Source organism: Alosa pseudoharengus, unplaced genomic scaffold, assembly GCF_046254945.1.
Source record: "Alosa pseudoharengus isolate Yale_2024_CS ecotype anadromous, Long Island Sound unplaced genomic scaffold, YU_APseudo_1.1 YU_APseudo_1.1_scf_9, whole genome shotgun sequence".
Classification (NCBI taxonomy): Eukaryota; Metazoa; Chordata; class Actinopteri; order Clupeiformes; family Clupeidae; genus Alosa; species Alosa pseudoharengus.
The window spans coordinates 4,310,001-4,320,000 of NW_027468881.1; the positions used below are offsets into that span (position 1 = coordinate 4,310,001).

Sequence of the window (10,000 nt, forward strand, 5' to 3'; positions counted from 1 at the left end):
CATTACTGCTCCTAATGCCCCTACTGAGCTATCCTCCCTATTACTGCCCCTAATGCCCCTACTATGAACTATCCTCACTGTTACTGCCCCAAATGCCCCTACCATGAGCTATCCTCGCTATTACTGCCCTATCTGTGCTATCTATCTCTAATTTGTGCTATTTATCTTTAATCTGTGCTAGCTATCTCTAATCTGTGCTAGCTATCTCTAATCAGTGGTAGCTATCTCTAATTTGTGCTAGCTATCTCTAATCTGTGCTATCTATCTCTAATCTGTGCTAGCTATCGCTAATCTGTGCTAGCTATCTCTAATCTGTGCTATCTATCTTTAAAGGAAAATTCCGGTAATTAGCACTTTGAGCCCCTTTTATGGTTTGTTTTGGATGAACTAGAGTGGTGGACACCAAAATTTTGACGATTGGTCCTGTCTCGACTTTTCTGACTCGTTTTGAATCGCCTTTGACTAGTCAGAGTGGCTGCCTACAGGCATGCTCAAACATGTCCTAAAACAACCCTTAACGTTCGTTTTCAAAACTGTGCAACTCACTGAGTGGTTAGTAGTGTTCCTTGATGTTCCAAAACAAGTAGCGTAGCGAAATACAGTTTCTGTCGTGTTTTATTTGGCATTTTGTAAAATACCATTCATTTCTGTTGGAAGACTCATTGCACGTTGATATTACTGCGCCACCGTCTATGCTTCTGGCTAAAATATTGAGCGGAAGTTTATACACGGTTGTGAGGTGTCTGAAAAAATAGTTCCACAATAGCAAATAAGACGGCTGGAAATCATACATTGCGCCGATATATTTGATTTTAATAATCAACGAACACCACTAACAACTCGGTTAGTGGTGACACGCAGACAACTCGCAGACAGCTTCATGCGCAGGGGAGAGAGAGTGCGCGCACAGGTGTTTTATGATTATTGGCTTCTGATGGTATCTTGCTAATTCACTGAAGACTTATGATTATGGATAGAAAGAACATTCTGAAAAGGAAAGGAGTAAGGCAATGAGGAGCAATGCTATAGTGCAGCATTGCTCAAACTACCAGCCCGCCGGCCACATCCGGCCCAATTCCGGCCTGCGACCTAATGTCAAAATAATAATGTAATTCGGCCCTTGAGGGTATTTTCAATTGCGACAAACAATGGCACTGATTAAAATAGACGATAGATACTCTCCTCCTCTAGTTGCTAGACATCCAGAGCTTTGATTCAAGCCCAAATTCGCTGCACAAAGTTTTCAGGAAATACTTACTTGTATTACACACGAGAAACACAAAGACGTGCATTTGTTTGTAATGACGCGGAAACGATGCAGGCCATAGATTGGCACAAATTGAAGCAGAAATATAGGCCTACGCCAAATGTTGAAAAAAAGTTCACGTGTGATGAAGTTGTGCGGCTATGTTATTCACCTATTCAAATTCTGAAGGAGAATATCTGCCTTTTGGAGATTATGATCGATCGTCTATTGACACTGACAATTTCACAGTGATAGTCATGGTGCGTCTGTGAATGGAGGTGCATCTTTTGCGTTATACAACGGTGTCCACTAAGCATACCATGCTTATTACCCTCTGCCCAACATAGCTGGAGGTGGCAGTGCTAATGATAATGCTGATGATAGTGTCCGTAATGGACGTGGTACAGACAGCAGGGGTAGTAAAAATAGGGCTCTGAAGAACTACAAAGTCACCCGCGATAGGAACTGATTTGACCAGGCTACTTTATTGTAGGCCTGTAATAACGGTTTGTGGTTATAGTAATAGTTTACTATTGTTGGTTTGCATCTTAGGCCTACTGTTTTCCTGTTAATTTTTTATGTGGGTAATATGACAAAAAGAAAGTAAACCTGCTCAAATATGTTCAACATCCAGTATTTACTGAAAGGTGCATAATTTGAGGTGCTTACCATCCAGTGGCAGATTAGATGGGTAAATTTACCCCCTCCATAAACTTTAGGTGGTGGGGTTAGGTGGAAGGTGTTAATAGACGATTGGCGTAGCCTACAGTGGACTAGGGCTGTCAAAATTGCTCAAAAATTACGTTTGAATATCCCCTCTAAAATAAACACATGTATTCGAATATATTGGAATATCTAGGCCAGCCATCACCAAATGGCGGACCGCGGTCCGAGTCCGGACCGTGACGTGATCCTATCCGGACCCAGACCATAATAGCCTAATTTAGATTTTCACGTAAGATTTCAAAGCTGCGCTAAATGTTTCGTTGGTTAGGATAACAGCATTTACTTCAGGAGCTTCAGGAACCATCATTTCGCTTGCTGCTACTCAGCCAGTGAAATCTGTGAATTCTGATAAAGTCGAGTCAGTGAGTAAAGTAGTAGCCTACTATGGAGAAGAGACTGATAGCCTGAAACGAGCGAGGAGAGGAGACGGGACGAGAAACAATCAGATGGATATCTAAGTTAACGATAAGTAAGTTATTTTCAAATCATCGATTGCTCAAAGAGGAGAAAGCTAGAGAGCGAGAAGAGAGCTTTATATAACGATACGGGGGCAATACCACGCAAAACTGTCACGTCCGTAACGCCAACTAAATATGGATGTGACAGTTTTGCGCGGAATTGCCCTGGACCTCTTCTATATTCTGAGACAGGCAATTTTAAGCGCCAATTTGAAGCACCTCTACTAGACAAATCATATATTTTGAGCAAGCATAGGGTAGGCTAGGCCCATTCAACAGTGAACTGAGACCACAGAATATTTTACGATTTAAGAAGGCAATATGATTGATCAACCACAATCTAGTTAAGCCTACATGCATTCACTGCCCAACAACGTGATATTCCTGGGTTTCAGGGATTTCGGGTCAACATAAAAAAAAACAAAAAAAAATAAATTAAACTTGCTGATTAATGGGTTCAAGGAACCAGCTGTGGAATATCCATCCTTGTCTCAGCTCAAATTTTATTTTAAGTTCACGTTAAGATCTTAAAAATAGCCAAGGCTACTCAAGTTTTTCTCCCCAATTAGGCTACTCTTATCTTGCCTTATTTCTCCTCATTTCGAATGTTGCCTTTTAGGCTACTTATTTTATTTCACATTAAACATTTGGCCTAGGCTTACACTCTTCTATTTCTTGAATTTCCCCTTGGGGATCAATAAAGTATCTATCTATCTATCTATCTATCTATCTACAACTAGGCTCCATCCATCCATCCTAATATTATACATACATACTGTACATATTAGGGGTGTAACGGTTCATGTATTCGTATTGAACCGAAACGGTACGGGCGTCACGGTTCGGTGCATGAATTTACACGGAGAATACACGGTATAAAAATACATAAAACTCGTGTGCGGATTAATTAATGTCATGCGCAATTACTGTTAAGTAGCCTACCGTAGAGTTACGGGAGTCCTTTAGCGACACCTAACGCTAATCTGTAGCCTCGCCTTAGTTCTGAAGCTGATTGGCGCCTATGTTTTTTTTTGTCAGGTAGTCGGTCGAGTCAGTCAGTCAGAGATAGCAGCACTAAGGTGGCGACCCACAATAGTTAGAGGATTCGCTGGTCTCTTTAAGATAGCAAGTTTGAGAACTTCAGTTACAGTTACAGGCGAGCGAGAGAGTGGTGGATAAGATGAAACTGTGTGTCGGCGTTGTTTAGCAGTTGTTGGGTATGTGAGTGGAAATATAACATGCTACACATATTCAAAGCCAACACCCAGATAGATGATAGGCTACCAATCACTGAAAAGAGAAAAAAAAACTTCCCCTGCGCTTCACAAGCCTTTGGATACACATACAAATAGGGCCAAAACCTATGGCTTAAATTAAATGATTTCATAATGACAGAAAGCTATGTAAATCGCTTGGTAATTACCTTTATGTTGGGGTAACTTGTAACTTCTCACATGAGGAGCTGGTAGTGTTAAGTGCATGGACAGTAACAGAAAGTGTCAACGCTAACCAGGCTAATAAACAAACCATGCTACGGTGAGTTAACGTCGAAGGGCAAAGTCACGTGACTTCTAGTTGTAGTCTGTTTATGAAATTAAATGAGCAATTTCGTTTTTTACAAAAAGGCAAAATAGTGTGATATTTTCACAGTTAGTAGGCTAGATTATTGTACACACACTGAAAAATATTGAGGCAAATTGTAGACCCTTCCATATACAACTAAACACGGATGTTGAAGGTCTTGCTTAAGTGGATTTTTAAAAATCATTATTCTATTCTATCTAATTTGCACTTTCAGAAATAATAGATGCTGTATTTTCAGTTTTATAGCTGATTGTCTTATTTTGTTTACAAGTTACACGAGTCTGGGTACTTATTGTACTGTTTAGCCTACATCTTACACACGTCAGGCTGTTGCAGATAGCTCAGGGAAGAGACTGTATGACACTAGGTGGTACAGCCTGAGACATGCACAATAAAAAAAAATAGCTTTCTGCATTTTTGTTTTGCTTTTCCCTCCATTGTACCGAACTCGTACCGAACCGTGATGTCCGAACCGAGGTATGACCCGAACCGTGACTCCTGTGTACCGTTACACCCCTAGTACATATACATAGCCTAAACACGCACGTTAAACATTATGATGCTCCGGACCTTTGCTTGAGGAAATTTTCCGTAACTGGACCTCGCTGAAGATTAATTGAATACCCCTGATCTAGGCTATATTATTTGTGCATTATGTCAGTGACGCGCATCATGTCATCTGTTTTTAACTTTTTGGAAACTTTTGAATTAACTGAAAGAAGATAAATATTTTTCGTTAGTTTTGAAAGTTTATTTTTACGTAGCCTACAATGGCCAGTTCCGACAAAGCCGAAATTACTCTTTTTGAAACAATGAGTGAGCAGGCCGCGCGTTTGTATGGTTATATTGCTTGACAGGGGGGGATCCCAAGCAGCTTTCAGCCATAATGCTACTTTGAGAACATTTCCTAATTCACCCGACACTGATATTCAAAATGTTGAAACTATTTCGGCATAGCCTATAAGCAGTTTAATTAAATGTAATGTTAGTTGTAAACAAACGGGCTACTTGGTGAGGCTTGGCCTCACAGATGTGCTTGTGCCTTAAATGGCAAGAAAAATCTTGGCCTGTAGTGTGCTTATGAACTGGCCAAGCAGCAGAGCTACACAACCATCCTGTCAACCGTCTCCCTAACAGAAAATAACTGCACTGCTTCAAGTGTCAAGTGCCGTATTAAAACTGCAAAACTGCAAGTTTTGGAGGAATGATTTGCAGTTCTTATATGCAGAAATGGACATATGGACGTAGCAGTGTATAACATATTATTGTATTGCATTAAAAAACTGCAGTATAACTGCACAGTTAGCACAACAACTAATGTTCATGTGAGGTAAACAGCAACCAAGAAACATGCCACAAACAAACATAGCCTGAAGCGAAGTTCAATGTCTCCGAAATCAGCTCACCAATAAAAGGCAGTTTGGACCCCAAAGTGATCACAACCACTTGTGGCTACACACAGTCATTAACTAATCCTGAGAGAAATAATAAGTTTCACATTTGTTATATTGGTGTAGTGAGTGAAGATAACCCCCCCCCCCCCCGTACACACACACACACCCTTTGCCAATCTCAAACCTGCTACAACTGAGAAGAAAAGTGTTAATGGCAGTAGGTTACCGGTTACCCGGTTACATAGGTTACCAAGTGATTACTGATTCAGCGTGTTGACTTCATTCTCACATCTGACCCAATTGTTAAATCAGCGCTGGGAAACTGGTTTCTCCTCTTTGAGAATGCTCTGCACTGCTGTTATGAGTTCAGCTGAACAGATTGGCTCAGCGAGACACACCCAGAAATGAATGAGTCAGTTTACCTGCCTGTGTGCGCCTGCATGCAAATGGTAACTCAGCCCCCCCCTCCCCCGATGTTGCCCTCAGATGTCCTTGCAAGGACTCCGGTGTGTGCGTGTGTGCGTGCGTGCGCGTGTGCATGCGTGTGTGTGTGCGTGTGAGTGTGTGTGTGTGTCTTAGTGCTGGGCGGTATACCGGTTCACACCGTATACCGGTGTATATTTTTGTTATGATATGAATTTTTAATATACCGCCATACCGGTGTATTTGATTACACAACGTTTGGAACGCTGCGCCGCACGACAGTGTTTCAGACGGGACTTTTTCACACGCACGCATGGTGGTGCCACTGCGAGGCATAGTGAGGGTAAACACAAAACACCTTAAGTTTTTCCCCTGAAGTATGACCCTTAAGGCTTAATTTCTCCTTAGGTAGGGGGTTTATTTAAAGGTGTTGCACAGAATACCTTAAATTGTTTCTTTAGTTAAGGAAAAACGTTAAGGGATACTGCATTGAAAGGGATTTACCGTCACCAAAATTCTATTGAGATTGTTCAACAGCTGTAACTAGCTGGCTAGTAGGTGATGTCGTTAGTTAGCCACACACCGAACACAGTGAAGTTTAATGATCTTATCATTCATCTCACCTTAAGAAAATTCGCTGAAATTATCCAGGTAGGAAGTAAAGCGTATAGACATGCACTGAGCAATACTAGCTGGCTAGTTAGAAATGATCCTGACTGTCATCAGTGCACCAAAACTAACTTTTTTGTTAATGTTTTGCCTAGCGAACCGAACCGAAGCTCATGGCAGGCTAACAAGACATCTACATCCACATGAAGTTAACGTTAGCCTACCACTAACGTCATGTAAACCACACAATAACAATACATTTCTGATAGGCCTATTTGACAGAGTAAGCATATTAACAGAGAGGTTTTATTTTAAATGGTATCATTTTCAAAAAAGTATAATTATTACAAGTTGCACATGAGTGGCTCTTTGTAAACAGCATCATTTTCTGGGGCCATGCAAAACTGCATTACCACTAGTGTGGAGTTATTCTACATCATGACAGTAAAATAGACCATCCTTCAATGTACTGCAGCAATTCCTCTCTCAACCTGTAGAAAATGCTGTGAACATCTGATTATGCATGGTAAAAAAATACCGTCATATACCGTGAAACCGTAAGAATTTTGAAAAATAGCGTGATATACATTTTTGGTCATACCGCCCAGCACTAGTGTGTCTGTGTGTGTGTGCATGTGCGTGTGTGTGTGTGTGTGCGTGCGTGTGTGTGTCTGCGTGTGCGTGTGCGTGTGTGTGTGTGTGAGTACTATGGGGATGTGACTCATGTAGAATGGCGTGGCGGCTCCATTAGCGCTCGGAATGTCTCTGTGCTGATTCTGATTCCATCTTTTGGGCAACACCCCCCACCCCCACCCCCAGTTGCTTAGCAACTAGATATGGGGGATATTAATGCTCCCTGGTAAGATGAAAAAAACATTGCAAGCAGTCAACACATACACATACTTCACAAAGACACAACACATACACATACTTCACAAAGACACAACACATACACATACTTCACAAAGACACAACACATACACATAATTCACAAAGACACAACACATACACATACTTCACAAAGACACAACACATACACATACACACACACACACACACACACACACACACACACACACACACACACACACACACACACACACACAAACACATACATACACACACACATACACACATCATACTTCGCAAAGACACACACACACATCACACTTCACAAAGACACAGAGACAAATAATCACAACACACGTTACATTATGTCCACACACACACACACACACACACACACAAACATAAATCACACACAGAGTACCACAACAAACACACACATCACATAACATTTACATTTATCCAAAGCAACTTACAGAATGAAAAATACCATTCAAGCTACAGTGTAGAGGACACCTGGAAGGAGGAGACTATGAAGTGTGTTGGGTGTGTGTTAGGTAGAGGGTAGTGCATGGTAAGTGTGTGTTAGGTGTGTGGTAGAGGGTAGTGCATGGTAAGTGTGTGTTAGGTGTGTGTTATGTAGAGGGTAGTGCATGGTAAGTGTGTGTTAGGTGTGTGTTAGGTAGAGGGTAGTGCATGGTAAGTGTTTGTTAGGTGTGTGTTAGGTAGATGGTAGTGCATGGTAAGTGTGTGTTAGGTGTGTGTTAGGTAGAGGGTAGTGCATGGTAAGTGTTTGTTAGGTGTGTGTTAGGTAGATGGTAGTGCATGGTAAGTGTGTGTTAGGTGTGTGTTAGGTAGAGGGTAGTGCATGGTAAGTGTGTGTTAGGTGTGTGTGTTGGGTAGATGGTAGTGCATGGTAAGTGTGTGCTAGGTGTGTGTTAGGTAGAGGGTAGTGCATGGTAAGTGTGTGTTAGGTGTGTGTGTTGGGTAGATGGTAGTGCATGGTAAGTGTGTGCTAGGTGTGTGTTAGGTAGAGGGTAGTGCATGGTAAGTGTGTGTTAGGTGTGTGTGTTGGGTAGATGGTAGTGCATGGTAAGTGTGTGTTAAGTGTGTTAGGTTGTATCCTTGAAGGAGTTGGGACTTGGCAGGTAGTTCCACCTGAATGACCAACATTCCATTGGAATTCACTGCAGACGTGACATTCCGTTTCTGTTTATGCTGTGCTACTGACTGCTTCTAACTCTGTTTGTGTTTCTTTGTGTGTGTGTGTGTGTGTGTGTGTGTGTGTGTGTGTGCAGGTCTGACCAACCTGTCTTCTGACGCCCTCCAGAGCAGGACCAGCTGCACCTACCAACACACACACAGCCCCAGTGCCAACACTCAAACTCAGAACAACACACACACACTCCCACACACACTCCCACACACACTCCAGCTTCAGACCCCACTCTCGTCTCCACACACACCACATGGACACCAAAACACACTCCACACACACCCAAACCAACATGCTACACACACACAGTACCCCGGGCAGCACAGCACACACACACACACACAGCTCTCAAGCATACACACAACTCATAACCAGTACCCTGCTCAGCAGAGCTCATACACACAGCAAGCAGCAAATCAGCACAGCACACACACACAGCATTCTAACACACACAACACACAGACTCAACACCCTAATCAACACAGCACACACACACAGCATTCTAACACACACAACACACAGACCCAACACCCTAATCAACACAGCACACACACACAGCATTCTAACACACACAACACACAGACCCAACACCCTAATCAACACAGCACACACACACAGCATTCTAACCATGTCAGTGCACACACCCAGCATCCAAATCAGCACAGCACACACACTCAACACCCTAATCAACACAGCACACACACACAGCATCCGAATCAACACAACACACACCCTCTGCAGCCCAACTCCCAAAACACACACACACAACATCAGAATCAACACAACACACACTCACAGCACCCCAACTCACACACCGCACATACACAACTCCCAAATCAGCACAACACACACACACAACTTCCAAATCAACACAACACACACACACAACATCCAAACCCACACGCTACACACACCCAGCACACCACACACACTGCGACACACACACCCCTTTCCTCTGCTCATCCAGTCTACTCACAGGCCCAGGGGCAACACTCTACCCACAGTGCACCACAGCTTGGGCCGCACTCTACCCATAATGCCTCTCCACATGGACCCCACTCTACCCATAATGCCCCTCAGCATGGACCGCACTCTACCCAGCATCCTCCACTGCATTCAACCCACTCTCAGCCACAGATGCCCAGCAGCGGTAGGTACCCCGAAGGGATGTGTGTGTGTGTGTGTGTGTGTGTGTGTGTGTGTGTGTGTGTGTGTGTGTGTGTGTGTGTGAGAGAGAGAGAGAGCCCAGCAATGGTAGGTACCTTTAAGGAGAGAGGGTTTGTGTGTGTGTGTGTATATGTGTGTGGGTGTGGGTGTGTCAGAAAGGTGACTAATTACCATAGCAGAACAATGCTGAGCCGAGTCTGTGTGGAGAGCATGACTCAGCAGTATTGTACCTGGTGGCCGATGGGGTTTATTGATTAAGTTATTTTTCTGCTGCAGTGGTGGAGCCGAGCAGAGCAGAGCGCCCTCTGGTGGCCACTTTGGAGTAGGGTTT

General features: G+C 43.1%; 1 protein-coding gene across 1 annotated transcript in view; it reads left to right on the forward strand.

Annotated features, from left to right (window-relative positions):
• LOC143115243 (forkhead box protein J3-like) overlaps nucleotides 1-10,000 on the forward strand; it is a 61,748-nt gene that overhangs the window by 42,538 nt on the left and 9,210 nt on the right. The window contains exon 8 of the mRNA XM_076277210.1: nucleotides 8,585-9,652. Within this exon, the coding sequence (XP_076133325.1) occupies nucleotides 8,585-9,652 (1,068 nt within the window). The remainder of the gene's footprint in view (nucleotides 1-8,584; nucleotides 9,653-10,000) is intronic.